Below are 26,069 nucleotides of genomic sequence, written 5' to 3' on the forward strand. Positions count from 1 at the left end.
TCTACCACCAGGTGTCACTGTAACATCATGCTGTCCCTTTGCAGGTCCCAGTTTCACTTGCAAATCTCAAAATTGCAAATCTGCCTGAACACAAAACAGACACAAATGTCCTGGAGACACTGCGCACAAAGCTCAAGGAATTGTAAGATTTTTAATTAGACCCAGATGTGACTATTTACAACTAAAAAGAAAATAAAGTCAGTCCATAGAATTCCACATTCAGTTAAAAAATGAACTTAATTTTACAGAAAAGGTACACTTTCATATTCCCATTCTTGTAGCACTTAATCATACACTAATATTTTGTGCTTAAAAAAATAGCAACCTATAATACTTTTTATTATATTTAAAATTTCTTTTCAAATGAAAGGAAGACAAGATATACACAAGCATCAGTTAAACCTATATCAACCTGTACACAGCATAGAGAACCCTGTAAGCTACTGGCCAGACAACAACACATGATAAACACTTCTGCAGTTTTAAAATATTCCTGCCAAAATGACTCCCTGTTGACCGTTGATTCATTTTCTGATTTTTTTTTTTTTTTTTTTGATAAATCCCTGATCTACGCTCACAGCAATTTGAGATATTCTGTAACTTTTGCGACTTTTAACTCTTAGTATAGCTGTAACTAGCATGACCTTATCCAAAATGGCTACAGAATGCACTGCATGTTGGATCTTTAAAGGGAAGTACAAAAACTCATAAAAAAAGTAGAAATGAAGAAAGATTATCCAGGTCCAGTGGCGCTGGACTCTGTGTTGGCTCATGCAGTGGATTGCAGAAATCAGTGATATGAAAACCAGTACTCTATAGTCCTTTAGGCATAGAGGTGACGTTGGCACACATCAAAACCAACTGCCTCCTGACTTGCTCCTTTTTCTATATCTAGATTGATGCTCAAATGGCCACCTCACATCACAACCATAAATACAGGCAAGCCAAATAAAAAAAAGGCTCAAATAACAGCCGTCACTATTCATGTGATCAAAATTACAATATAAAATATCTTGTGCATTACAGAATATTTTGTTATTAGATCTCTCCAAGTTTCATTCTAAGGTATCACAATTGCAATCTATACACAATTATATAAAATACACACAATATCCCAGAGCATGTCCAGCCTTACAATGGCACATCCCAGTCTTCATCCTCCTGCCCGCTCGCGCTGCAGCCTTTTGTCTCTATAATCTATTATTACTGTGTATATTATTACTGTCACCATCGTTATTATTACTATTATTATTGTGTGTTATTACGTCAACGAGATGAGTTAGCGTTTCCATACAGAGTAAAGAAGAGAAAAGGCAACAGAATGAGGCCGCGTTAAAGGTTGTGACGAGATCCAAGTCCCTGAGGGAAACCACATAATAGCAGAGTGAGAGTAAGCCCTGTGAGTCCTCTGCCACCACCCTCATTGGCACGTGGTTCCCCCTTTTTTTTTTTAATATATATATTGTCCGGGAGAAATACTGCATCTGGTCCTCGCCGCCCACCACCTCAAGTTTAGTCAAAGCAATGTAGTGAGAGGGTGATGGAGGGAAGGGAGGAGCATTCCTGTTGTTAGTCAGTTCCAGGTTGTCCCTGATTTTCTGTACGGTACATTCGGGAAACAAAGGGGCTGTCTGTCGGTCTGTATAGGGAGCAGCTCCTCGCCAGAGAGAACTTAAGTGCTTCGTTATCCTGGAGGAGGGGGGAGGCTAAGGCCGATGGAACCTGAAACAAAATGAGGACATCTCATGAGGCGCGACAGAGACAGAAATTCTGCACAACATCCACCTGATAAATGTTTACCTTGTGTAGATTCTGCTCTCCTCGTGAACCTCCATTTCAGTGCTCTTATAATCATTGAGCTCCTTCCGGATAGCAGCCTTGAAGAACAGAGGGGAAAGGGATTAAATATGGATTTAAACAAGAACAGTCTTCTACTAGTCACAGACTTGGGCCAATACACAATATTTTTGAATATTGCAACTTTGCAGTAGTTATTTTTTTTCAATACAGCAAGTTACCTGTACAAGAGCTGAACGGATGCACAGAGTAACAGTAAGAGCTTGTGTAGGTAATTTTGATTACAAACATGTACATGTGCAATTCATGAATATAATTGACTCAATTTAGGAGAGAATTTAGTGTGATATATTAAAAAATAATGCATAACAATTATAATGGGGGGAAAAAATAATGGATTTTTAAAGTATTAGATTGGGTAACTCAGCTCCCCTCATGCTGCAGCTGAAATGTCATCATAATATCAGAATGAGAATCAGAAATACTTTTTTGATCCCCGAGGGGAAATTGGGTCAGTTGGGGTGGCTCAAATTCTTGAGAGAAATATATATATATGAGCATAGGTGAAATGATAACAAATAGAAAGGGAAAATGGAAAAATGGAAATACAAAATATGTCAATTTGAAATTTGTACAAAATATGTGCAAAATATGTCCATCCTACAGTAATATTACAATAATACAACAATAATATTACTACAAAATATACAGAAATAGAAATACCAATAATATCAAATATTGTGACATTTCAATCAGAAATATCCATTTTGGATATTGTTCAAGTCCTATTGCTATATAGTAATAATGCAAAACAATCTGCGTCATGGAGAAATATGTGTTTTCATCAGGTTGATCCACTGCTCAATGGACATGACAGAGTGAATGAGTACCTTATCAGCAGGAGTCAGCTTGGTCCACGGCTTGTCTGCTCTGCGATCATAGTCATGGGCATTTGTGACTTCCACATACTCGTGGAACCGTAGGATTTTCCTCGCCTGTAGTTCTGCAACTGTTGGTCTTTCACTCAGCTACACAGACAGAGAGTCAGTTTAATACCAAGCAAATACAGCTAATACATTTAACTGCAGGATGCATAAAGTGTTTATTTTACCTTCCTCGTCAGCCGTCGTTTTATCTCTCTGACCTCAGCTTGTCTGTCAGCCTGATTCTTGGCTGAGGAGAGAAAAAACACACAGAGCTTAATTTAGACTCGGCATGAAAGCGTGGCGTGATGTGCAGAAGAGGTAAAAGAATTTCCAAAATTAGACCTCCACTCCATGTTTTAAATAGTCTTTGAATGTGTGAATTCTTTCTGATATTGCTTATGAAACTTTTTTTTCATTACAAATCATGGAGAAGTGGCTCAGTAATGTCTGAATGTGACCCAATTAACACAAAAACAAAAGTAAGCCCTGGTCAAAAGCAGTGGCAGGATTTGAACGGTGACTTGGCAAGGCCCTGAAATTGATTTGGCCAAGATTTTTACTGATGCAGCTGATTTACATTTACAAAGGACAATCCTCCATCAGCAGTAAAGGAGTATGTCATGATTAGGTCGGATGGTGGATAAGAAAGGTGAGAAGGAAAGGAAGAGTTGGTACTTACGCTGAAGGATGTTTCTTTGCTCCAGCTCCTCAGCAGTGGGTCTCTGGCTGAGTCGCCTGGAGTGGGAAGGAAAAAAAAGGGGCACTATTTTTACTCACTTTCATCACTTTGTCATTCAGGCAGCAAGTAGGACAAAAATCTAAGAAAATATCTCTTGATGTCTGCAGAAAATGCAAAATGGCTATTTTGAGTTTAAAGGATCCAAAATGATTAGCATATACACCTGAGTGTGACCATGTCTGTCGTTACCTTGTGAGTGCAGTGCCAATCTGTGTGCGGATGGCCTCCCACTGCTCCCTGCTCTGCCAGGTCAGGCCAGTCTGTCCTGGAGGCTGGTCGTCCCTGCTGCTCCTGTCCTGGGTGAACCTGTCCCTGTCTGGGGCAGAGGGACGGCTGCTCAGCTTTAGAGCCAGGGTGTCCTTCCTCTTCACCCTGCTGGCCAGGGCACCTGAGCAAAACCAAGGAGGATGGGATGTCAAGATGTCACAAGAATCGATGCTTAGGTGCAAAGTAGGGGTGTAAAACTGAACGGTCAAAAAAACCAAACCATTCAATGCATAATACACCCTACAAAGTTCTTAAAAGTGTTGGTTGGACCTCCAGGGCAACTGGGAGTTACCTGACCTCGAGTGTTTATTATGTTTTGAACTGGGAGATGAAAAGTGCAGCATTACAAAGAGAGCCACACAACCACATACCTAGCTGAAGAAATATAATAACACACCCTAGTGTACCAAACAAACCAAACTGAAACCAAAACTGTGACCCAAAAACTGCAGTACAAACCAAACTGTGGGTTTGTTGAACCATTTCACCCCTAGTACCAAATCAATACCAAAATTTTGCAAACAACCAAAAGTAGTGTTTTTAGTATTTATAGTATGGACACAACATGATCCCTCAGTCTGTAACTCATTGTTCTTATTCTAATGTAACCTCTGCTGATGTTTAAACATGAAAACAAAACACTGCACCATAGCATTGCTGAAATGATCCAAACGTGTACGAATGAAGTCATAGGTAGCTCAACCTCACTGCTGTGGGGAACAGAATGTTAAGCTCAGCAACTGGATGTTTTTTTGAGGTAGAGCTCTGTGGGACCTGACGTTGACTTTATCTCCTCAAATTTTTATGCACACAGTTTTGTAACTTTGACTTTTTTGCCTCACAGAACCTGAAGGATTTCGGCACAGTTGTTATTTGTTTGTGTTGTTGATTCAACTGGAAGAGTTTCATGCCCATCCAAGTGTTGGAAATTCTAAAACAGGCAGTGCCTTAACATCAAATGTGGGAAAATGAATGGGATTTTTACCTCTGGGACTCTGGTGGACCATATAACCTCACTCACTTAGCAGCTCTATTTGAATCATTTTGTTGGCTTGCTTGGTTCTCTACTTGAAGACTACAGGCTACGACAGGTGCATACTTACTAGGTGGGGGCTCATCCTCCTCATCTTCATCAGAGTCTTCCTCTTTATAAAGCACAGGACCATCTGAGTCACTGTCCTCCCCATGCATGTCATGCTCTCTTTCCTCGTCCTCTTCGTCCTCCTCATCCTCCTCACTGCTGTTGCTTCCCTCCGGGATGACACAAACACCGGAGTCTCCGATCAGGCACCGGCGACTCCGAGGCTCCAGCTCCGGCTGGGGTATCTCGCCATCATACTCCTCCTCTTCCTCATCATCCTCCTCTTCTTCTTCCTCCTCCTCTGAGTAGTCGTCTTCAGCTCTAATGGAATGGAAACATATGTGTAATTACATTACTGGACACTGAGTATTATGGACACAAAGAAAGCCTCTCTTCGTTTCTTATTAATGAGATAAGAAAGACTAGCATTAGCATTTCAATTCCCTGTGAAATGATGAATGGAAAATTACTTTTCCTTTGTAGAGAACAATATCCTACACTGTGACCAATAAAACCACCAGATTTTTTAACATTCCCACTTTTCCCCTTCCATCAAATAGAGATGTCTTTCTCTCCCTATAGTGATATCCCATTGGTTTACACTTTTGAATGATCCATCGCTATGTTACATGTCGCCCCAACATCCTATTTAAACAAACACATCAAATTAATGAGGCTAGATGCTGTTTCTTTGCCACAGCCACTGGATTGGTCTGACTAGATTCAGGTTTGAAATTGCTTCCATTAACAGCGTTTTCACTGAATGAAAATCAACTCAGACCAATCAGCATCTGTTACTGGGCAGAAATTTGCAGAAGCAATTTTGTGATTGGTTATGGCATAAATAAATCCTGGAAAATCCAGTGCTTAGCAACACATTCCAATGCACCTCTCTTTAAAACCATTTGAAATTGGAGCAATTGCAAACAAAATGACCATTCAGTCTGGTGATCACACAAGGCATTGTTATACTGAGTTTTGCATCCCTGCTGAGAAACGCGTCTGCCCCGTAAATTTGTCAAATTTAGTCACGTTTCACACATGGTATGACTGGCAAGCAAATTACTTACAACAGTCACAGATCCATACCCTGTCTTTCACTTGAGAAACCCATGTCTAAATGTGACCATCTCTAACCAGTTTAAACATGCTGGTCAAACGGACAAATTTCTGGAGTGGATACATTTTTCAGCAGGAATGCAAAATGCAGCCGAACAGGTGTTGGAACTTTAAACAAGAGTAACACATTTCACACTAATCTTACTGGAAGGCAAGATGTATCCCAACACCATACTAATGCCTGGTAGTCCAACCAGAATCCATATGTCACCATTTTCTGTTTTTGGAGCCGCCATGTGCTTCTTCATGTAACCTTGTCTCGGTGCCTTTTGCTTGTTTGGATTGAGAAGCACTTTATTTTAGAAAAGTGCTAAATGTAATATACGGGGAACTCACAGTTTTAGTGGTTGGATGCTGACAGGCAGGGGGCGACCACGATCTCCTTGGTACTCTGCAGGCGTTTCAAAAAGCAGGGAGTGCGCCCGCTGTGAGCTGTCTGGATGGGGCTGGGCTGGGCCGGGACTGGACAGGGCCCTCTGGATCATGATGTGCAGCGGGACAGGAGCTGGGCGTTGGGGAGGCTCATTGGTGGGGCTTGGTGGGTCAAACAGCATGGGTATGGGCTGGGGCAGTGGGTGTGGGTAGGAGTGCTGATGGTGGAGGTGGTGGGTATGTATGTGCTGGCGGGGCGGAGAAGGTGGTATATGGGTTGGCAGGGGGGGAGACGGGGGAGGGGGAGGCAGCGGAAAACCAATGGGGAGGCTGCTATGGTCCTCTGGAGAAAGTGTCAAAGGGCTGATGGCATGAGTTGGCGCAGAGGTGTCCTCCGTGTTGCGTTTGGTGACAGGCGTGGTCCTCTTAGGGGGCATTGGTGGGGAGGGCTTGGCTGGCACAAGACTGGCACCCCCAGTGGCTTGGGTGAGGTCGCCTGCAGATGGAAAAACAGTTAATGTACCCAGACCTACAGTCATAAAACTACAGCTTAGGTCTGTGAGTGAGCGCACCAGCTTTATTGCTCAACCTAGTTTGCCGCTGCAACGTGAGTGCGCATGCAACGACTCTACAAGAACATGTATGACTCTCCACGTATCATGACTGAGTACACATGAACAGATATAATACTCAGATTACATGTCTGACTGACCATGAATGCATACACATACTGACTCAGGTCACATGACTGGATCCACATGAATGCATACACTGCCCTGACCCAGTGCACATGGCAACCCAGGTCACAGAGACGAAGGGGATAAGCACAGCCTACATGCTCTGCACAGCCATATTTAAACCTGTCATCAAAACCTTGTTTCTGACCAGCTTCACTCAGCAAAAAGCTACTGACGATCCCAATTCAAATGCAAACATTGCAGTTAAATGCATGCATATTTGCCATACACATTATTCTTAAAAATGTGTCAAGGTAGAATAGCTTTGAGGACATCAGTGTTAAAAGCCATAGCCGTGCTACTGAGGCACAGAGTCAGACATCAGAGCTGCCAGACTTGAAGCATGCAATAGCCTGGATTGAACTGTATTACAACTTCCTCTCTAAATAGAGTCAAGCTTTATGTTAGAACTCTTCTCTTTTCTTTTCCATCCATCCCTCCCATCCCACCAAAAAGAAACTCTCTCATTCACTTGACAACGGTGGTAGTACTACACCAACAGTGCTCAACAGTGCGCACAAAAAGAATCTCCTACACATAAGCCATCCACACTCAGCGCTTGTTATGTGCATGCAACTCCTATGCACCATATCAAAAGAAAAGCAATCAAGGCCAATAAACAGGTTGTAAGTCTAGCATCCAAGGCATTGAGGGGCAATACGTTGGCGACTAGAACGGAGTTGACATGATGATGAACGCAGACGCGGGGCATTCAAGACAGGGGCACCCTGGCCACAATAACACCAGAGGGCGTCCTTTTACCTGAGCGCAGGCCTCCGGCCCGCCGGCACAGGTAGACTGGTAGGGACAGGTAGACATCATAGTCGCACTCTCGCTTCCAGCAGGACCAGTAGAGTGGAAGCTGGGAGTTCTCTCCCCCCTGCAGGGCGGAGGCTAACAGGGAGGAGATGGAGGCCTTCAGCTGGTATGTTTACTGAATGCCTGTGTATAGTTGTGTGTGTGGCTGTATTGAGAGTGCATAGGAGTGGGCTGGGTGGAGATGGGTTCCCTGACCCTGCTCCTCATTCTGTTTTTCTCTTCACAAATATTAAACACTAATCTATATTAATAATGTGATCACTTCTTAAACTGTCCATATTTAAATACTGTATCCAAATGGATGGCTAAAGTTAATTATATATAACTGTGTATCAACAGACATTTGTTCTCAAATCGGATCACTAGTGAATGTGCTCTTGATACTCGGATTTTGTGAAGCAGAAAAAGCTGGCACCCTCTCTTGGTTTCCATGCAGTATGTTGCACTTCGGTCCATCTGCTACTAATTATAAGCTATATAACCAGAAGTGAATAACAAATAAGTTGTCTATCAATGTTTTGCCCCATTTGATTTATTACTCCAGTAAAAAAGTACAAGTCTATGAGACAAGTTCATTAGGATGTCTGAGAAATGGGAAATATTATATCTCACAGCATGACATTACTGGAACCCCCTGTACATTTCAGTCGCCATTGACACTGACATAATTACAGAAGAGACATGACAGGAGGTGTAAACATTTGTAAGGCACCAGAAATCACCAGATCTGCTGCTAAAATAAAAAAAACAAATCAAAACAGACAGCCTTGCCCAAACGGGAATTAAGTCAAGATCCCCAAAGAGACAAGCCCACAGTAAAACAACAACAACAACAACACTACTGCATCTGCGCAACAGCAGGTCACAGTCACCAGAGTCCCTATTATCTTCAGAGAGTGGAATGCTGGGGAAAAGTTGCTGCTAAAATAGTCCAGCCGTAATAAGTAATTAGCTGGGAAAAAGCTGCTCAAGCTGTACAGATGACGTCATTATCCGGATGTGTTGGTCGATGTGTGTGTGTGTGTGTGTGTGTGTGTGTGTATGTGTGTGAGAAGCTGGTTGCGTTGATTTCCCTCCATGCTGTATGCTGTGATTAGGCGTACATTTGCAGTTGTTTGTGCACTGAATCATGAATGTATGTGTTTTGTGCAGATAGTGCATGCACCACTGCAAATCAAGTAGGCATCTGATTGTGCATAATGCACTTGTGTGACTGTTGGTGCAGGCTGCATCTGATCATGATGGTGCACTTCCCTTGGTACCCCTTGGTTAATTATGCCACATATACCAACAAAAGCACCTGCAGACCTACACAGCAGCACTCACCCAGCATTGTAGCGTTGCTCCTGTTAACCGGCTTGGGTGGGGGCAGGGGAGGCTGCTTGGTGGCCTGCGGGGTGGAGGCTGGGGCGAGGGAGGCCACAGCTGACGACTGTATCTGAGGGTTGCCACCTGCGGAGGAGATGGTCCGAGCAGGCTTGACCACTACAGCCGAGGAGGAGGAGGAATACTGGCTTGTGGGGTGGTTGGATGGGGTGCGAGGTGATCCGTCACTGCCTGATTCAGGAGTGGAGGTCATCAACCATTTTGGAGGCATGACAGACTGCTTGGGAGGCAGCGGTTCCCGCAGGGTGTCCCGCAACACTTCAGGGTCAGGGACAAAATGGCTGTCGGACTCTACAAAAACACAGTAGAATGGGCATTCATTACATAGTAAAAGATCATTCCGTCTCTATTCAACAGATTTCTATTCTACTGAGGCTTCCTAAGTATGATTGAAGCAAAGAAATAGATAGGGCTGAGTCAAAAAAAATGCTTCAGATTAATCACAATCTTAATTTGAATGATTCAATATTGATTCTATTGAGTCTTGATGCCATTTTTCAGTGGATGTGTGAAGATTTATGCTTATTTGTAACGCACCTCCAATCCTGCAGATTTAGACTGTTCATCTACAAAGCTACTTAAATTCAGTTGACACATGTGTTGAACAAATGAACAAACAACAGTGGGTGCTCCCCGTCTGTAGCTGGTGTCACCGAGCCTAAAGGAAGATGTCTTGATGCAATTTGGATTGAAAAACCATGACATTAAAAAAAAAAAGAGTAGGACAAAAGCAAAGCTAAATGTAACCTGCACAGCTGGTGTTGTGACTGAAATATCCCTACCTGAACCGATATGGAATCAAAATCTGTATAAAATCAAATCTGTACTTTCTGAATTGGAATATATTGAATTGGGAAATGAGTGCCAATACACAGCCCTATGAATGGATAAATGAAATATCAACCAAAAATGTCAGCTAACCTTTATTTGACAATGCATTACATTTTATTGTTCTACTAGTGCACACAAAACGCTCTCTACATTGCAGGCTGTTTTAAAGTGTGCTAGTATCTTTTTCCATTATTGAACGAGTGATATTTCATCATATTAGGCCTCCCTATATGGCTATAAATGTTTCAGTTCAGGCACTGAGCGATGAGCCAGTCTCTGCTGCTTCACCACTCAAAGCTCTCTCTATGATAGCACTTGTTTGAGAATTGCATTATCTGGGGATCAGCTGTGAAGATAAACAGAGTAGGCGGCTGTAATTACCACCCAGGCCCACCTCCCTCTGCACAACCCCCTGACCCCGCCAAGCAGCCCCCGCGCTGCTGCTCCCACGCCATTCCTCAGAGCTGAAGCCCAAAGTTCAGGGTTATTTATTTACAGACAAGCCTTTACCACGGTGATGTCATACAATCAAAGAGGAAATATTCCAGAGAAAAGGAATATGTGAAGATGATGAAGGGAGAAAGAAGGGAAAAGAGAGAAAAGGAGCAACGTCCAGAGAGAAAAGGAAAGACAAATGAAAGAGACAAAAGGAAAATGAAGAAGTAAAAGAGAAAAGACAGTAAAGCCAGGGACATATGCATAAATCTGTTAACAGTGACATAGCAAGAATTTTCTCAAGTCAAGAGTAGCTCTATCATTAACATGGCAAAGCCACTGGTTTTATTTCAATATACTCATCATTGCATCATCTTTAATTATATTCTATTCTTATCTATTTTCCTTTCTCTGCTGCTATGACCCAAATTCTGCATGCGGATCCTTAAAGTTGCCTGTTATCGACGTACTTTTGTTCACAGGTAAAAAAGCAGAGACAAAATAAAGAGAGCCATTGTACTTGAAAGAAGTGATCAATGGACAAGTGACACCTAAACGCATCGCAGAATCACCAGTATTTCTCAAGTGTAGAGTGTCAGTGAAATCAACTGGCTTTAGCTCTTCACCCATCATCACTGAGCTGACAGTGTTCGCGTTAAAGGGCAGTAATGGGTATACTGATTGTGCCGCATTAATTAGGAGAGGAGAAGAGAGGATGAGCTATTCCCTCCTGTTCCTGAATAAGAAGCATAGCTAGAGCAGGGCTCCTGGGAGCTGACAGGAGTCTGTCTATATCTGGGAGGACAGCACATAAGCAGGAAAGAGAGGCAGCGAGAGGGAGGGTGACGAATTACATAGGAGAGACCGAGCAAGACTCAGCCGTCCATAAACATATATGATGGAGGCCAGATTGTAAAACATGCATCTTAAATTTATATAAATGCAAGAGATGTTGTGCACTTAATATGGATATATGAACTTGGATGATGGGGGGAGGGAGATAAACTGGGTTGCCTCACCTCTGCGGACCCTCCCCTCCTCAGCAGATGCATGTCGAGGAAGGGTGGGCTTCCAGTCAGTTTCCGCAGGCCGACTCCTCCTGCCGTCCTCTGATGGGGCCTTCTGCAGCCCAGGCCTCTTCTGCCCATCTTCAGGGTGAAGCCTGCCCCCACGCCTCCCGTCCTCCATCTGGCCCTGGATCTGACCCTGCCAGGCCATGTTGGACTTCCACTCCCCTTCCACATGCAGACGTGGCCCACCCCCTCCCCCTCCCCCTCTTCGCACATCCTCTTGCAGTCCGGTGCCCCTGGAGCCCTGAGCTCCCCGGCGGTCACCATCCATGGGAAAGCGCCCCCTGCGGTCCTCTGGCTGGGCTAGCCAGGCTGGGTTCATCCTAAAGTCTGAGTCCGAGGGAAGCGTCCCTTGGTTGCACGGGCTCCTGCCACTGCTGACTCCTCCGACCACTCCACCTCCTCCACTCACAGGCAGAGTGTGGCCATTCTTCACATAGGGCTGCTTCAGGTTTTGTGCATCATCGGCTTCTATGACAGATGAACACCTGAACATGAGTCCTCGTTGTGTACACAACAGGTACAAATGTAACTGAGAAGATCCATAAACTAACTCTGAGTCATTAAACAAGTGTGTTAGCACTAAATCAGATACTAAAAGATAAGTGTTTAAAGTGAGTATTTCATGGAGGGAAGTGCTGGGATGGATAGTGTTGAGTAGTGATGTAGATGAATTTATGGATCTTTATTCTTCAATGCAGCTGAAGGTCATTTCACACTGGTAAAAGTGTTCAGATTGAGGGAAGGTGTCCTTAACTCAAACCCTGTGGATATAAGCTGTGCTTGTTGGTGATACAGGAGCAGCTGTAGGTTTAATAAATGGGCCTCTGCAACAGTGGGGCCAGCATAACGCTCACATACCCCTCTCAAAGCTTTTTTGCTGCAGGGCACAATTTGTTCCACTTTTACTCCCAGCTCTAGAGACTTGCAAGCCGCTTTATACATATGGTATTACTTTAAAAAACAACTAAATTTGCCTTTTTTTAAAAATCCATTTCACACACCTGCTGGACAGGATGGTGTTTCTATCATAAGTGTACCGATGAGCTGACTGTACTGTCTGTGTGGGTGTGACAGCCTTGGGGCTGCTACTGTCAGATACAGACACAGTTGTGCAGAGAGATCAGATGAATCACGGTAGCTCTCTTACCGTTGTCCGGGACCTCCTTCAGCACTCCCTGTTCTATAAGCTCCTGCCTCGTACGCCTCATCGACATCTTTCTCTCCAGAACTGCCATCAACACACAGAATTTAAGCCAGCATATTACCTACTGAGTTTCCTCTTTCAAGATTTCCATGATAAAAAATACTGGTGTAAAAAAAAACAGATTTAGCCAGTACATCATGATCCAGAATTTAAAGATGTAAGTTTACAGATCTTCAATCAGCAGGATATTGCGTTGGCAACTTATTCTCTTTGTCTAAGGTGGACTAAACACATGAAAAGAGCCAAACTGGGCATTTAACATGACAGCAGGAAAACACACACTGAGGAATTTTGATGAACACTGAAAGTAACACATATTAGGAGTGAAAATGGTGATATTCACACTCTCTACAAACACAGTGAGATCTGAACACAGACCTTCTGAAGTTTCCTTAAACTTCTCGCTGCTTTTCTTCTTCCGCCACTTCCACGGTTTGAAAATCTTGCCAAGGGTAGAGAACTTGCCCTTGCGTTTAGGGGGAGGGGTACCATCCCCCGTGCTGCCACCCTCTCCCATTGTGCTGTGCTGCTGCTCAACTTCATCATCTGAAATGGAAAATAGATAATTAAATATAAAACCACCAGTTTAAAGCATCAACAACATTTATCTAATATAAAACAAGACAAACTCACATCAAAAATAGCAGCATAGAGCCACAGATCACAGCCACCAGCGGGCATGATATTCTGACAGCCGCACTTTCAAGTTTAACTGAGCTACACTGCCTCACTCATCTGCCGTCTTGGTAAAGAGTAGAAGAGGGTTGTGCTCATTAAAGCTGTTATTATCTTTAGCTGTTAGTTCTCGGGGACTGAGTGTGCTTCAGCAGGGTGATGCTGAAAGCTCATGGACTCCTCCACATATCTACAGTGAACATGAGACGTCCAATGCTGGCCTGCAGCCAGAGCTTCCCACTGTCAAGTGCTCACATTCCTCGGCTGGATGGAGACTAGCACTGGGAGAATGCCTTATCAGCCTTTCAGCCCTGACTGGCTTTATAGAAAGGCACACACATGGATACAATCACACAGTAGCAGAGAGAACTGTACTCCATGATGTACTGATACAACCAACAATCAAAAAGAAAAACCTTTAAAAGAGCACTTATCACCACAAGATGCAATTGAAGCCTGAAGTCTGCTTTTAAATGACATTTGGCTGTCATTGTTATATATTCTGGGCCAGGTGACTGAGTGTCAGGCAAACTGAGAGGGTGCTGAGAACAGGAGGGCATTTAAAAACACGGGCAAGAGCCAACTCTCCCAATGGCTGGGTCTGCTGTGCTCAGCAGACATAATATTTACTAGCAGAGAAAGAACTGGGTTTGATGCAAACCGTCCAGTTCCATGCATACACAGGATGTCTTGGCGACAATACCGCCTTGCAGTCGAATTCCCACAACAATGTGCTCCAAACACAGTGCCCACACTGACCTGGTTAGTGTGCCAGTCCAATTTAACCAACTTAGAGGGCCATACCACTGATTTTGTATGTTTAGCGTAACATCTGCAAAATGTATATACTTCACGTTTCTGCTAATCTTTTCCCAAAGCAAGCAGTTGTATTTTCAAACTGCAATTTAATTTTTCCAACCTTTTATCCAGCCATTGTTTTCCATTGATTCCACTACAATATGAAAATGAACTTCGAGAGAATTCAAGCATTCTTCACCATTCAACATTCGTCTTTACATTGCATTTGTTTTCCTAAAAGCAGCAGCACTGCTGTGTTTTGATGCCTTGAAATTGGGCGGAGTGAAACTGTCTCTCTGTCCTGGAAAATAGTCCCCCGGGAAATGTTTGCTTTACACAACCAATTATCAGTTCTGTGGTTTATCAATGCCGATGACTTTGTTAACCACAGAAGCAGAACATTATGACGCGGGTATTTTAATCAAAAATTCAAATTTGAAGATGGAGGGATTTCAATTATATGTTGTGAAATCTTTAATACTCTTGCATGACTTGCAAAATGGTTTGTTGTATGTAACATGTAAAATTTATGTAAAATCTGGGTTAACTGTAGTAAATGAGTCAAACATTCAAAATCACTGGTATGGTCCTTTAAGAACATGACAGTAACAGTGTAGTACAGTAGTCATAGATCATACTTAATTCCTGTAGATAAATTCTCTTTTCATGTGAGCCCTTCTCCGGCTACAGCCCATCAGTCCTGGAGCTGGCAAGGATTCCACATCTTGATCAATAGGAGATGGTCTCTCTAACCACACAGTCACTGTGACACTCCACTGCAACAGTCATGGTGCAGTCAAAATCTGGCAAACCCTCATTTGCCATTTCCATGTTTTCATTTGGACTTGAACATTTAGTTAGTCCTTAAGTCTATGAAACCCACAAAATGATTAAATTCAAAACTGAATAATGGGTGTCAATTTAAAAGCAAAGCTTTCTATTACATTTTGAAAGGTCACATTTTTTGACAAAGCCTTCATCAAACAGAGACGTTTTTACAAAATGAGACCGGTCTACCTGGAAGAGGGATGCTTGGTGTCCAGCTTCCATGGTGGCGGGACTTGAAGCAGCATGCCATGGGGACTCAGAGAGCATTCACTCACCCCAAAAGCAACCGTCCTGTATATGTCCCAATAGTCAAATCACAGCAATCACAGCACAATGACTACTTGCAGTAAGAGCCACGGAGAGTTGTTAAAATGACAGCAGAATGGGTCTGAATTCGACGGACATGTCCGGCCCATGGAAATCCAGCTTATATTGGCGAGGTAGAAATCTGAGGATTCAGACCAGCTGCCATAACATCCAGATTAAGCATTGCTTGAGGCAGCTCCCTCTGATCCACAGAACCCGGGTTCTCACACAGCAGATTGCTCTGTCAGAGCCTCGTCTGACTGAGAGTGGTGGCTCAGCTGAAGCCAGTGAAGCAGGATAAGAACTGGCTGTGCCAGGCCAGCACACTCCAAAGCACTGCAGAGATGATGATTGCAGAGGACTCAGCCCATACAGCGGGCATCCATACGAAAAGATAATTGAGCTTATCCTCAGGAGAAAGTACATTAGCTAGTGTTGCTTGACTTTATGTAACTATCCGCTAAACAAAAAACAGTAGATCAGACTCAGTAAACACATTGGAGAGCTGTGGATCCAAACAAAAAGGTTCTTCACAGATTCAGAAAGGAGCTTTTCGTCATGTCATTATTTCAAGAGTAGTGAGTAGAGGTCCGTTGTGTGTAGGCATTACAGCTGTGTGACTTTGAACTGGGAGTGGGAGGAGAGGGTAACAAAAAAAGGAGCTACAAAGAGAGAAAAAGTACAGGAGTTATGGAGGGGGGGGGGGGGCTGGAAACACAGGGAGGAAACGGCACTCCACCCTGATCCTAACTGTGACCGAGAACAAAGACAACCTCTTCCCCTCACACTCAACAACACACCCCTCTGTACTGCTCATGGAAACAGTGCAGCATGGTACTTCTATACAGTGACAGCAGTTTTGTACCTAATAAACACTTTGACTTTTTCAACATTCAGATTCAACTGCCTGAACCAGAAGATTCCCATTCAGAGCAACAAGGCCAGAATCCAAATTCTACTGGTCATGCTGTCTAATCAGCAGCTTTGCCAAGATAAGGCCTACCAATCAGGAAACAGGGCCCGACATATGTGTGTGTGTGTGTGTGTGTGTGCGTGCGCGTGTGGGGGAGGGGGGATTCTGACGTCATATCTACCGCTCTGTCGAACATCTCTCACACCACACTAGTCCTCTGTCAGAGCGGAGAGGCCAGATTTCCCTCTAACCCCATGATTCAGTGCCTCATGGTAGAGGCGGTCAGGTGAGCATATGGCTAAAGGAGATTGTTGTTTTAAGGACCCCAGCCCGCAGCCAAGCTGCTAACCGGACGATCCTGATCACTTACATAAGAGTCGGCTTCCACCGGGTGCAACAGTTGGGAAATACCTCCATCCTCATTATAACCTGTACTCATGCCAGGGCAGATTATGAAATTTAATCTACTTAATTGGATAGCACAAACAGGCTATAATCATTATGATTGCTCCTTGTGGAATCTTGTTTACTCTGAAATCATCCAGCCATGCTAACACCCACAGCAAAATCCATTTTTTTTTTTTTTTATGTCAAATAAATATAATTTAGGGCCTGTTGTTTTAAGGTTAAGAAATATTTTCCCCTGTTAAGGAAATTCATTATTGGCTAACTTTATCAGCTCGTCGTCAAACTCCAAACTCGCAGATCATTGAGCTTCAGTCTGTAGGTTTACACTCTGAGATGTAAAACTACAATAATCATGGGGGAAATTAGCTGGACTGGTTCCAAAATTATGCAAAACCCTCCACAAACAGACACAATCCTATTTCCAAACATTCCCTTGGAAAATGCCGTTTCAGTGTCTCAGTTAACTCAGCAAATGTGGAGGCATGTGTGCAATACAGTATCCTCTGCACGTAACTGTAACATACAAATGTAAGCGCGCCACATATGCACACAAGCGTGCAAAAACACAGCTGAGATTCTTCCACCTGATCTCAGCGATTTAACATTCTTTGTCGTGGTGAAAGAGAGAGAGCAAAGTTGGGGGGGGGGTAGGTGGTTAGTGTACAGCGTTGATTACACAATCTCCAACCCCTGCCTCTCTTCTACACTCTCTCTCAATGACAAAATACAGTTCAGAGAGCTAGAAAATAAGAAAACTAACCACTCCATGCTGTCTGGGTGCGATTACTGGCGGAAGATTGTGTAACTGTGCACTGGACAGACGGAGTGCACAAATGTGTTACATGGGAGTGAGTCCAGAGACAAACTCACCGCCATTGTTGTGCTGTTGTGGGTCCTGAGCTGGGGTTTCCAAACGAAGGCTCTGTCCCATGATCCAGCCCCCGAGGGGCCTCGTCCTGTCCTGTACCCAGAAATGTGCACGCGAAACCGGACAGGAGAGGGGCCACTCTCAACAACGTCCCCTGGCCTCCTCTATCTCAGGTCCCTTCTTCTTGTCTGTATCTGTCTCGTCTTCCTCTCTTCTACGTCTTTCAGTTCAGTCCTTCCCCTCTCCGGTCCTCTTTCAATCTCCTTAAGACCTTCCCTCCCTTCAGGAGCTGTACTCCCTCTCCCTCGCTCGCTGACCCTCCCTCCTTGGCTCATAGAACAGGTCAGCATTCACTGAAGGATGCCTACCATTCCTGGGAGAAAGACTGGTTATGTTTTCAATTTGATGTGTGTGGCACAGTGTGTATATGTGTGCTGTAGTGTAGATCCATCATTAGTGTGTGTGTGTGTGTGTGTGTGTGTGTGTCTACGCATTATATTGAGGGGTTAGAGAAAAAGAGATCCCAAATGACTCATGTGATCTTAGTGCTCTGATTCAAGTCGGAGACATTAAAACCCCTCATAACTTAGACATACTTTCGACCACAGTGCAAACAGACATTCCACAAAACATTTATCTGCCTGACTCACGGGTTTGACTATTTCCTTAGAATAAAGATGACAAGAATGGCCCAAGGAAGCACAGGTTAAAAAAACAAAAAAACAAGACAGTAACAATATCAGACTAACAGACACAATCTTTACTCACTCTGGCTGTGATATATGGACGAGAACGCAACGGCGCAAAAAGAGAGAGGACCATTTCTGTCTATGGCCTCTAAAAGTAGAAAGGCTGCACAAGATAAAGACGTGGCTGTCTGTAAGAGGTGTGTAAAGGTCAAGTGGGTCTAGGATGCTGCTACGTCTCAACTGTCGCCATGCCTATAGCTGAGCATCAAGAACACAAACTGTCCCAGCAGATGAATTACAGCTACTATTACTCAATGAGGTCAATGAACTTGTTAAGAGCAGAGAATTCAAATGGCAGTGTATGCCCGATCAACACATCTTCCTGTCTCTAGTCAGTGCACTAACGCTGCTGTTGGGAGCTCGCAGGGGGTGTTTATCATGCTGCACACTTCTCTAAATGCCTCTAGACACCATTTTCTGCAAATCTCCAAGTCTCTTATCAAAATTTGAGTCTTGGAGATATTAGCATGCCTTTGAAACGTGATTGCCAAGGAGAGCTGCGCTATTTGGGGCCCAAACACAGCGAGGCAGAGCAAGAAAGGAAGAGAAAGAGAGAGACCGCTTTCTTCAACTAGAAGAAAAGGAGATGGAGAGACTGGACCCACTGAATTAGTGCTTTGATTCTTTTCGCGGTTTGTGAATCTTCGACTTTGCCACAGAAGAATCCGAAGCGTTGAGCTGTGTCATTATGCCTGGGCAGATGAGAGTTTTCTGAGTGTTAGGCTGCATCTCTGGTGTTTCTAAAGATGGAGCTAGAGTGTTCGACAGCGCTCCTTTTCTCTCCCTGTGCCCCACATACAGCCTCCACACCGGGCTGGCTTCCAGAGAGCTGAGCCAATCCGCATGAGCCCAGAACCTGTTGGCCTGACCTGGATAACAGACTGGGCCAGGCCACTTCAGCAGGCAAGCACGCAGAATGAGGCAGGTACACACACACGCTTACACAGCCTTGTCCAATAACAAAATATGGGACCCTGTCAATTTGCCCCATTGGAGGGTGCTATAAAGCTCTGAGTCACTGCTGCGAGCACTAACAATGGCAGATGAGAGAGGAGCTTTTAATCCATGTATTGACTAAAGTTTATTTTCATACTGTATGATAAAGGCTAAGGTTTGGGAGGATAAACTGATCCTCAATCAGACCTTTAAAGGCTGAGAAGACATATGGCTGTGCTCCTGAGTCGCTCATGAAATCCGTCAAGGCTAGGCAGATGCAATAAAAACATAGTGAATCTACACAGAGATGAGCAGCTCTCTCCACAGCACTTAACAAACCACAACGAGCAACTCACCACGATTTTCCATTACAGAGTTTGAGGCACACCAATCAGCGGTTCCTGAAAAACAGCGTTTTGTAAATTAGCAGAGGTTTAAGCTGAGAGACTTTCAGTGAGATTGCAAGAGTTCAAAGTATTTCTTGCACAACAAAACACTGGCACTGATTTTCTCAAATCATGCTGCAACTGATTCTTTTAGAAAGTCTTGAATTTTTGACATATTTAGTTGTGTGGTATTTTATTTTGATTAGAATTCCTAAAAAAGTCCCATTAAGTGATGTCAGCATATCAAGCAACTGAGCCAGATTAATGAGAAAAAGATGCGAACTCATTGATCATTAACTTCAAAACCAAATTGTCTCCCAAAATAAGCTTGTACAGAAAGGAGGGGGGAAAAAAGGAGCTGTTGCAACTTCACAGCTCCAGCACGGTGCATAAATCACATTTTAAATTCACCAGTATGGTCAAAATTGGTTTTGAAAATACTTGCATACCACTGGTAATTGGTTACAGAGATGGCTATTTTAGATGCCATGAAATATGCATTCAGAACTGTAGCCATGATAAACACTATTACAGCAGTACAATACACATTTCTGAATTTTTGTCGGGAAGCTTTTTGTCTTTATTAGATAATCAACAATATAAACAGTAGAGATGCACACTTGATTTCTATATTTAACACTTTTTAGTTTAGTTTTTGTTATCTAAGAGTAGCTCAATTCCAAGATTTTCAATATTTTTCACAGTTGTAGAATGTGCGAGACTGGTAGAAATTACCATTGTTTTGGATTAAAGGGGACCATCACTTGTTCAAACTGTATGTTTGTGTATGAAAAGGTGTGGACATACACTGTAGAAAGTCATTGGGGTGGGGGGTGGTAGAGGTCATCAGCAGCAATGTTTCTTCAGGTCTCCAGCATGTTGAAGATGTCAGCTCCTCCCATCTTATCCCCTCTGACAAAACAACCAGAAAACGAGAGCATGATTAGTTATATATTGCCTCTATAGTGAAGCCTGAAAGAAGTGAAGATCAAAAATTAATGGAGAGCAACGGATTCAAATGTGTCTGGAACCACAATATATTTAAACCAAAGGACATTCACGCCTCAATTAGGCATAATGATTCTCATAGCAGATGCGACACACACATTCACATTCTCTGCCTGTCACTAAATAGCTGCCATTTTATGAAAAAAATGAAGTGTTACTGCAAGCGCTTAGGAGCCAGCACCACGTACATTTATAGTCTACTCAAAGGCATGCTCACACAGTACCTTTAGCCCAAGCAAGGCATCACAGCCAAGAGGGACACTATTAAACCTCACCAACCGCACATGAACATGTTTGCAACTTATTTTTGGTGTCGCTGACTCGAGCAGATCTTCTGTAAAGGTTTTTTTTTTTTGTCAAGGGCAGTGAAGAACAGGTAACGGACAAGGTGCATGTGAGGGTGGAGAGCGAGACAGAGAGACATGGAAAGAGATTGGTGTGAAAAAGTGCAAATTTTGAGGTTAATGAACATGTGCAGGTGGACGATGTACATGCAGAGAAAAGGAGAAGCAAGAAAAGAAAGAAAGAAGGCATCTGAAAAAGAAAAGTATTCAAGAAACAGCTCAGTGCAGTGGTGTGTGCAGTGTGTATGTCTGCTGAGCAAGAGTAAAGATAACCAGCAAACTAAGCACATGGAAAGAGTTGCATTAGCCTCTCTGCTAAATGAATGATACTGATGAAGTGGAGAATTTACGATGGACAAATGGATAGAGAACCTTTCGGACCAAGTCATATGGATCGATCCAGACTTTGACTAAGCCTGCAAGGCATTTAGGCTTTGCTTCCAGGTTGTTGTAAATCACCGGTCAGATATGTCATGATCTATGTATTTACATGTTTATATTGTGATTAATTTTTTTTTAAAATTTGCTTCTTGGATTAATTAATACATTGAAGAAATTAGAATGGTGTTATTTCCTGTGTTGTTCGATGGTGCTGCGCCTATGTCTTTGTCTAGACCATCATAAAATGTCATATTCATGGGAAAACATCCAGCTGGTGGTACAGACAATAGTGGGTTGCATGCAATGAAAGACAGAGCTGGAATTCAATTAAATACTGGAAATAAAACATGTTACCCTAAATATTTCAAACAAGGGTGAAATATGATTAATGCCATAATGTCACTACACTGACTTGGTATGCTCTGTAGTTTTATGTGCTTGATAAAATTACAACACAAAAAATTATGAATCTTTAACAAAGGAAAACGAATTTTCTTTGACCAAGTTCATTTTGAGATAAGGTTAATGTGAATTCAAATACAATAAAACGACTGACGACAGCAAGAGGAAGGTTAGACAGCAGCGCTTTATGATGAATAACCCATGCATGAATTTAGTTGATTAAAATAGATATGGATTCATTTAGAAAAAAAAAAAGCAGATTTTTTTTCCTATGATGCTAGGCCTAGTCTTCATATGTCTGTAGGTTTGTTGCCTGCTCAGCAGGTAGGCAAACTGGAGGATGCTGGAGCTTCCTCTCTCTGAGTTGGACTGGATTGTAGTGTTAAATGAAAGGACAGAAGGGAAGAAACCCGGGCCAAGGAGCAACAGAGCAAGGGCAGAGCAGAATCAACTGTGATCTGACTCAAGTCAGAGGGGAGGCCGAGCTTGGCATCTTCCAGAGACTGTGTGCATCATTTTGTCAACTCATCTGCTAAGCTAGACAAAGCTTAACAAAGAGAGAAATTATTGAGTGAGGTCGGCTTTCCCACGTCTATCGGAGCTGTTGCATCTTCTAAGTACGGCAGGGGGTATAAAGATAAAATGACGAATGAATCCAGCCTGCTCTCTATATGCATCTCTAGCACATTTACTAGGTTACTACAGTCATACACACTGCTACTACAGATTGTCAGTTCGTTAACTATATGAGGCAACAATGGAAAATGGAATTGTTCTTTTGAGAAACTCCGAAATATTCGCCTGCTGAGACTGCTTTATTGTTCCACTGCTTGTAGCTTTCTCAGCAGCAAACAACCAGCACACATTTCTAATAGGAAGCTGTTATAACTTCTGGTTTCTGGACATGATCCTTGGTTTCGGTGATAGAGATACAGAAAGTACTGCAGAATGTGACCGCAATCTTCCTTCAGTTTCTTTCTTAACATCAATGACAATTTTAAATTAGAAAGCACCCCTTCTGGTAGGCCAGCCTAATGGGCCTCCACAGCATCTTGGGTTTCAATGAATTACGGGGCTAACCAGATTGCGGTGTCCTTGGGCAAACAGCATTTTCAACAAATGGTCAGATAAGAGGCTCTTTCGACTATGTGATGGTATCCAGGCTGATGCAGCAGGAGGCCCGACTGACAAGACTATTAATGCAACTGGTGATCAATGTCCTGCCTTGGTTATTCCACAGAAATCTGTGAATCTGCTTTTAGCTTTTATACTCCAAGCTGCTGGAACATTCTGCCCGACCATCTTAGATGTTGGCCTTAGTCATTATTTGATCTAATTTTATTTTATTCCTACTTTTTTTAATGGTTTTTATTTGTGTGTGCGTGTGTTGCTGTTTTTTTTTGTTTGTTTGTTTTTTTTTTTACTGGCGGTTGCTGGTCTTAATGATTTTTTTTTTAATATTATTTCATTCATTCATTCGTTTTCTACTCCTACTTCTTAATGGTTTTTAACTCACAGGTGTTATTTATGTGTTTGTTTTAACTGTGTTTACATATGTCTAACACTTATGTTTTATTTTGTACACTATCCAAATAGTTTTTGTGGCTGCAGTTTTAGCAGTAGCCCACGCTCTGTGAAGCACATTGTGCTTCCACCTGAATGAAATGTGCTATATATATATATATATATATATATATATATATAAAAAGTTCTACTTGCTTGCCATGACATAAAAGTCCAAGTCAAGGTAAATGTCGCTGTATTGCGCTGAAATCAGACCTTTACATCCTAAAATTGTTGAATACCCTATACTGGCAACTACCTGAGAACCATTCTGTACTTTTACATTCTTCTGTGGTCACGCCATCCCTCTACGTTCCTCTTCCAGGACAATTTACCGACAGGGTGAAAGGTGAACTTCCCTATCAAAAGAAGAAGCTTGAGTGGTGATACTTGGACACCAAACACAAGCCAAAGCACTATAATAGAATTTGGCCAATAGGCTAACCCTTGCCTAAAACCATGCCATCACCAGAGACTTAAAACAAAACAAAACAAAACAAAACAAAACAACATTGTAAAGACCATTCTGGTGTTGTTTTGTAGTAAAGTCTGAAAAACAGACTCGAGCTGAACCCCACCACCACCACTGAGAGGTAGCAGATGTATCTGTGGTTTGAGATGATGTTTTTTACACTGCCGCCCAGTGCCACAGCCTTGGCTGGATAACTCAGAATAATCTGGAGCTGAGTGCCGAGTGTTTCTCTATCCAAGGAAAGAGAAAATATCTGTATGTTGACTGAAAGAAAGAGAGGATTTGAGCCAGAGAGGGTGTAGAGATGAATGCATAGAGAATTTTCATCCATTCCAGCCACAGTCTCATATGTATGCATAACACTTGCATGCGGCACTACTGCTGCATGTCATTTACAACACGGAAAATCAAGAAGAGGCATGCATGAGCAGATACATGCCATACTCAAATGTTGCACTGTTTCACTTGCTCTCTCTGTCATGCTCACAGCCCACTGTCACAATGGTGCCCATAAAAAAGGGATGTTGATGGCCTAGTTCCCTTTTGAGAAGTTAACCCTTTCTCTGCTCCCCACCATACAGAACAGATCAATATGAATGTGATGCCTGCGTCCCAACTGAGTAGGACTCCTGTCACTCAGTCACCTTCGTGCCGGATATATTTTCAAAGGCCCTTGACAGCTGTCACTGCACAGGTAGACAGGTGATGTCACCTCACAGTGTTAAGGAGACAGATGGAAGACCAGGCACGCACCATTAGTGATATAACCAACCAATTAGAGTTTCAATATTGTGACAGAATGAGTCCATTACAAGGACCTGAATGACTTGACAACACTCTTTATCAACTTACTTACTATCCCCCTACCCCATCAGTCATTACCTGTGCTGTAATCCAGTCTAAAACACAGGACTAACAACCTTCTTTGAAAACTCATATTAACAACCCACAGCCTTTGCATGGATGACAGTTGTCAGATGAATGATACGAGCTGGGATTTTGTCCTCTCCCCAGCCGTATCCCATGCTCCCATCCCACAAATACATTCACCAAGAATAGGAGTAGCAGAGCACCAATCAGGTATGCAAAAGTAGCCGTTAAAGACCGCCTAGAGTCCCGACTGTATAATCTACTGAGGAGTGCACACACCCTCACTGGCGCACTCTACTAGCGATGATTCAATTACGATGGGAGCGGAAACGGGAGCAGCTGGCTTGGTTATGCCATCTTTAAATAGAAGCTCGCCTCTCACTGGAGGGCTTGGGTTTGAGCGCAAAAGCCGCCAACTCAGTGGAGGAAAATCATTATCTCCACACTTAGCCTGCCAACAGTGACCTCTGCTTAAAACAGAATGCCTATCCAAGAACACTCTTGCAAACAAACAAATAAAAAAGTGAATAACTGAAATTCTCTCACCATGTACTGAGAGTCTACAAATAGATCCTGAAACAGGTGGACTGAGCTGAACCATACTCACAAGCCTGCTCCAGAAAGGTATCAGATAAAATTTGTAGCCCAGCAAAGATGTCTGGGTTAGGACCAGACCTGCAGTCTTTCTGCCGGGCCGTTTTCCTGTGGCTCTCAGAGCAGCACGGTTCCCGCGCCCCTCTCCGAAATGGATGGGCGAGGGTGTCTGTTCCCAATCCGGGCCAGTTGAGCGTCATCACCAAGCCTGCCCCAGAAAAGCATCATTCACCACAGGGACCGGTGGCCCACTTTTACAAGGAGCCCAAAATGCTTGTCTCCTTTGCAAAACTTTTATTCCTCAGTGTCCCTCGCCTCTGTGAAGACTATGCTGCAGGCTGGACCTTGGCACCTCGCTGTCCTACAACACCATACATCTTCAATAGACTAAAGGTAAAGGTAAGTCATCATAAACAATTTAGCACAGAATGCACTTATGCTTTGCATTCTGCATCTGTCGCTCTTCCTTTTTGAGGTTTTCCAACATAAAGCCAGGCCATAAACCTCCACCCCTGCCAGTGGCTTAGGTCTGGAGGAGCACGGTGGGAGGAGAGACATTAGCTGGGAGCTGCAGAGGAATCTCAGGCAGAGATCAGCCTCCTCTGTGGTCTAACTGAATCAATCAGACCCAGCTGATGGCTTAAGCATCATGTTGGGTTCTTAATGGCCCATTACAGGGACTTCCAGTAGGAAGTGAAAAGAGCTACAGCAGCCATGAGGCAGCATTTTCTCTGAAGACTACATCAACTTCAAGAGCTCTTCAACCACAGACAAGATCAGAA

At 43.2% G+C, this 26,069-nt stretch overlaps 1 protein-coding gene across 8 annotated transcripts in view; it reads right to left on the minus strand.

Moving 5' to 3' along the window:
• Positions 1-132: 132 nt before the first annotated feature.
• The window catches only part of phactr4b (phosphatase and actin regulator 4b), a 27,972-nt gene continuing 2,035 nt past the window's right edge, over positions 133-26,069 (minus strand). For 5 of the 8 annotated variants that reach the window (XM_030073341.1, XM_030073338.1, XM_030073339.1 and 2 more), the window contains exons 2-16: positions 20,461-20,565; positions 19,624-19,668; positions 13,165-13,332; positions 12,730-12,810; positions 11,529-12,050; positions 9,184-9,534; positions 7,801-7,932; positions 6,266-6,797; positions 4,833-5,131; positions 3,652-3,850; positions 3,403-3,458; positions 2,909-2,970; positions 2,688-2,825; positions 1,801-1,877; positions 133-1,722 (exon numbers count right to left, since the gene is read on the minus strand). In XM_030073341.1, coding sequence (XP_029929201.1) covers positions 1,707-1,722; positions 1,801-1,877; positions 2,688-2,825; positions 2,909-2,970; positions 3,403-3,458; positions 3,652-3,850; positions 4,833-5,131; positions 6,266-6,797; positions 7,801-7,932; positions 9,184-9,534; positions 11,529-12,050; positions 12,730-12,810; positions 13,165-13,332; positions 19,624-19,636 — 2,646 coding nt within the window. In that variant the 5' untranslated portion in view covers positions 19,637-19,668; positions 20,461-20,565 and the 3' untranslated portion in view covers positions 133-1,706. Of the gene's footprint in view, positions 1,723-1,800; positions 1,878-2,687; positions 2,826-2,908; positions 2,971-3,402; positions 3,459-3,651; positions 3,851-4,832; positions 5,132-6,265; positions 6,798-7,800; positions 7,933-9,183; positions 9,535-11,528; positions 12,051-12,729; positions 12,811-13,164; positions 13,333-17,584; positions 18,013-19,623; positions 19,669-20,460; positions 20,566-26,069 lie in introns of those variants that run through there. The other 3 variants (XM_030073343.1, XM_030073335.1, XM_030073342.1) reach the window with 3 other exon arrangements.

Source organism: Myripristis murdjan, chromosome 16 (assembly GCF_902150065.1).
Source record: "Myripristis murdjan chromosome 16, fMyrMur1.1, whole genome shotgun sequence".
In the NCBI taxonomy this organism is placed as follows: Eukaryota; Metazoa; Chordata; class Actinopteri; order Holocentriformes; family Holocentridae; genus Myripristis; species Myripristis murdjan.